The 4,298-nt window shown below is 54.7% G+C and overlaps 1 protein-coding gene across 1 annotated transcript; it reads left to right on the top strand.

The window, feature by feature from the left end:
• Window positions 1-2,287: 2,287 nt before the first annotated feature.
• LOC119307616 (zinc finger protein 1-like) lies at window positions 2,288-3,638 on the top strand. Its single transcript, XM_037583693.1, has one exon. The coding sequence runs from the start codon at window positions 2,624-2,626 to the stop codon at window positions 3,341-3,343; it is 720 nt and encodes a 239-aa protein (XP_037439590.1). The 5' UTR covers window positions 2,288-2,623; the 3' UTR covers window positions 3,344-3,638.
• Window positions 3,639-4,298: the final 660 nt, after the last annotated feature.

Below are 4,298 nucleotides of genomic sequence, written 5' to 3' on the forward strand. Positions count from 1 at the left end.
CACCCCCAGGACGACGAAAAGCGCCGGTTCGGCCCTTTTTTCCGCCCGGCGGTCGCAGGCCAAACTCGGCGCGCTGGGGGGCGCTTGGGGGCTCTGGCGCAAGGGAAAAGCGTGGCTGGCCCACGCTGTCAGGTGGAAAGTCAAGATTTTCTTCCCCGACTCGCCTCCCACCCCCCGCGCTCTCGGCCGCCACTAGCTATATCCCGGCGCCGCCCGCCGCCCTTCACCGGTAGATAGCCATTCCCCGCCGGAAAAATAGCAGAGGTTCGCCGCGGCAGCCCCTCCGACAACAGCTGGGCGTTTCTGGCCGCGGAGGGGCAGTTTAGCGGCGGGTGCACGCCCACCGGGCGCAAGGTGTTCGGCGATTTGTCTGCCTCGGCGATGGACTCGGATGACGAGGAAGTGCTCGCCGAGCTGCTGGAGGAGGAAGCCGAGGCCGACGTCCAGGAAGAAGAGCATCTCATGGTGCTCGCCGCCCTCGCCCAGCTGCTGGCGAGCAATGAAAAGCCGTGGCGAGGTGGCTCGGCGCCGGGGCGGGTGAAAGCAAAGAACCGACATCGTCTCGAAGGCTACTGCATGCTCTACTGCGACTACTTCGCCGATGCTCCACTTCACGGCGACAAAACATTTCGGCGCCGTTATCGGATGAGCAGAAAGCTTTTCCCCAGGATTGTGAATTCCATCCGGGAGTTTGACAACTACTTCAAGTGCAAGATGGATTGCACCGGCAAACTTGGATTCACCTCGATCCAGAAATGCACGACAGCGATGAGGATGCTTGCATACGGAGCTCCCGGTGACTCACAGGACGACTATGGGCGCATGGACGAGTCCACCAGCATAGAGTGTTTCTACAAGTTCTATGGGGCAGTGGTGGCAGTGTTTGGACCGCAATAATTGAGAACACCCAATGCGGAAGACACTGCTCGGATCCTAGCACAGAATACAGCAAGAGGATTTCCTGGGATGCTTGGAAGCATCAACTGTATGCATTGGAAATGGAAAAATTGCCCATTTGCTTGGCAGGGGATGTACAAAGGCGCCAAAGGCGGTTGCAGTGCGGTACTTGAGGCGGTGGCCACACAGGACCTCTGGATTTGGCACTCCTTCTTTGGTATGCCAGGAACTCACAATGACATCAACGTGCTGCAGTGCTCTCCTGTCTTTGCCAAGCTTGTTGAAGGTCATTCTCCTCCGGTGAACTTCGAGATCAATGGGTGGCACTACAACAAGGGGTACTATCTAGCCGATGGCATCTATCCGAGATGGTCGACATTTGTGAAGACCATCAAAAACTCTGTGTCTGGAGGCAAGAACGCCTGGTTTGCGAAGGTTCGGGAGGCTTGCAGGAAGGATGTCGAGTGGGCATTTGGTGTGCTCCAATCTCGATTTGCTGTTGTCCGGTACCCCGCTCAGACCTTGTCGAAAGATCAAATGTGGGAGATCATGACCTGCTGTGTCATTTTGCACAACATGATCATTGAGAGCGAGCAGGAAGAGCCGGTGTTTGACACTGAACCATATCACAGGCATGGTCCTCTTGCCCAAGTTGATCACCAGCTACCGGCAACCTGGACTGCCTACCTCAGTATGCGTCAAGAGATCCGGGACCCACAGGTGCATGATCAACTGCAGCAAGATCTGATAGAGCACCTATGGAGGCTCAAGGGCGACGCGGGGCGCGACGTGTGATGAAATATGAGTTTTTATTTGTTGAACTATATAATTTGTATCGAACTATTTGTTGTTGTACTATTTTGTTGAAGTATTTGATTTTTATGATGAAATATGTGATAAAAAATATTTATGTCAATAATTGAACGCCGAGCCACGGCGAACCACGCCGAATATGGGCTATTCTCGTCCATATGGGCCTTTTCGCCGAAATGGGGCTTCAAAAGTGGGCCAACATCGCCTGGGGGCGACGACTGGGTGCAAAACCGCCCCCAGCGCCGATCGAATCGCCGGCTCGTCCTCAGGGGACGATTTTTATGCGTCCTGGAGGGCCAACGGCTGGAGATGATCTAAGACACACCACGCGCTCTAGCCACTGGGAGCCCATCCACTTGTATATCATAAAATCTTATAATCTTTTTATGTAAGGCAAGATTGTACAACATACTTATCTTTGCTTTCCTGTAATGCCTAAAACACTATCACAGCTGACACCGAAGCACGGCACATATGCGTGTTGTGTCGTTCTCGAGGCCTTAAACCTCACCACACACTCTCTATACACGTCACGTCCATATCCCCTCGGCAGTTGGCGCCGCCTGTCTTCCCCACACCATTCCACGCCTAATTTTCCATCTCGTGGAGTCTAGGCCACCCTAGCTGATTCCACGCGCGCACGAATCCGTCCAATGTCTTCTATCCGATCCCACCCGTTTTATAGTGTGTTCCAACTTCCAAGTGTTAATTTGACCTCAAGACTCCATCCCTTTCAAACAGTCATAGGCGCACACGTTTTGATAGATCAACTCGTTGCTCCTTCCGTATAAAACCACCTTTGCAGGAGCTGCTCTGCCCACAACTTTCTCTTTCTCTTGCCCACTGGTTGCTCCTACTCTCTGTAGTTCTTCAGGTGTGCAAGAAAGATATACGCACGTGAGCTCTGATTGGCATGGCCGTGGAGGCGGTTCTTGAAGCGGCAACGATGATACCGTCGCCGCCGAGCAAGGAGATGGAGGCGTCTAGTAGTACCAGCGAGGAGGCGTCGGCGTTGTTGGGGCAGGCGGAGGGGTGGTCGAAGCGGAAGCGGTCGAGGCGGCAGCGCGCGCTCGACCCCAGCGAGGAGGAGTACCTCGCGCTCTGCCTCCTCATGCTGGCGCACGGCCACCGCGACAGCGCCCCTGCTGCCGCGCCAGAGCAGCAGCACGGGTGCTCCGTCTGTGGCAAGGTGTTCTCGTCCTACCAGGCGCTCGGCGGCCACAAGGCCAGCCACCGGAAGCCTACAGCGGCGCCGGCTGGCGCAGAGGACCAGAAACCGCTGGCGGCGGTGGCGGCAGCTTCCTCGTCGGGGTCCGGCGAGGCCGCGGTCGGCGCCGGAGGCGGCAAGGTGCACGAGTGCAACGTGTGCAGGAAGACGTTCCCGACTGGGCAGGCGCTGGGCGGACACAAGCGGTGCCACTACGACGGCACCATCGGCAGCGCCGCCGCAGGGCCCACGCAGAAGCTGGCCGCCAAGGCGGCCGCGGCAAGCGCGACGGCGGCGAGCCAGGGCTTCGACCTGAATCTGCCGGCGCTGCCGGACATCCCGGAGCGGTGCGCGGTCACGGAAGATGGGGAGGAGGTTCTCAGCCCCGCTTCCTTCAAGAAGCCGAGGCTCATGCTCGCGGCGTAAACCCACAGTTACCTGCTGCATATACTTGGTCAAAGTTTAGGGTAGAATCTGCTGATTAATTAGTTGGTGTGCATAACTGTTCATAGCTTGCTGGTGATTAGTGATGACCATCGATTCATTCGTGTATGTAAGATAGGAACTGTAGTCCATTGGTTTGTTCACTGTAACATCAGGATTAGACCTAGCTAGGTATGGGCTAGCTATCAGCTCGTTAGAAGGATTGATTCTTTCATTGGTTTGTGTGTGCTTATCCATGAATGATGTATATATGTATCATTAACAAATATTAATTTCATGATCTTGAGCATATTCTCTCTACATATATCGGATTTTTCTTTGCATGGTACATATTCGGACTTTGCTGATATATCAACGCCAGCGGCTGCTTGCCATACGTGTCGGCTACGTACGTGAATAGCTCATGCACGGTGACGGTACGGCCCACGTAGCCAGTTGTTTGTGTGCACCCCTGGGCTAGAATAGCAAAGCTTTGGCGCCAAAGCCAGTAGCGCACGGCTGGGTCAACACGTCGTACGCGCGCGAGATGTCGTAGCTTAGCAAGCAAGCAGCTTGCGAGGTCGTCATACGTAGCTTCCAAGTGTGCGTTCTCAGTCTCCAGTGACCGTACGTGTCTAAAACAGCAGATCGGAAGGGAGAATGATGTGCTTATCCGGTTCAAATTGGTTTGGTTGCCGGAAGGAAAGACCAACTGAAGCGTGCTGGCCAGTGGTTAGTTGGAGACCGACGTACGGCTTAAACACTAGACGGCTATAACAAGCATGCATGTGTGTTTAATTACTTATACTTGTTGAGTTGGACTTGGCATCGTTTGCTTGAAGAATTTTCCGTTTGTGAGAGATGAGCAACCTCGAATGCCCGATCGATCACCAAGACACCAACTGCGTGGCAGATGGAACGTGACCACCGCACCAGCTCGACACTATCCAGTTAGCTG

This window comes from Triticum dicoccoides, chromosome 5B (genome assembly GCF_002162155.2).
Source record: "Triticum dicoccoides isolate Atlit2015 ecotype Zavitan chromosome 5B, WEW_v2.0, whole genome shotgun sequence".
Lineage (NCBI taxonomy): Eukaryota > Viridiplantae > Streptophyta > Magnoliopsida > Poales > Poaceae > Triticum > Triticum dicoccoides.

Bases quoted from the DNA above. Each gene is read 5' to 3' on its own strand.
- LOC119307616 (XM_037583693.1), top strand. From the start codon at position 2,624: ATGGCCGTGGAGGCGGTTCTTGAAGCGGCAACGATGATACCGTCGCCG.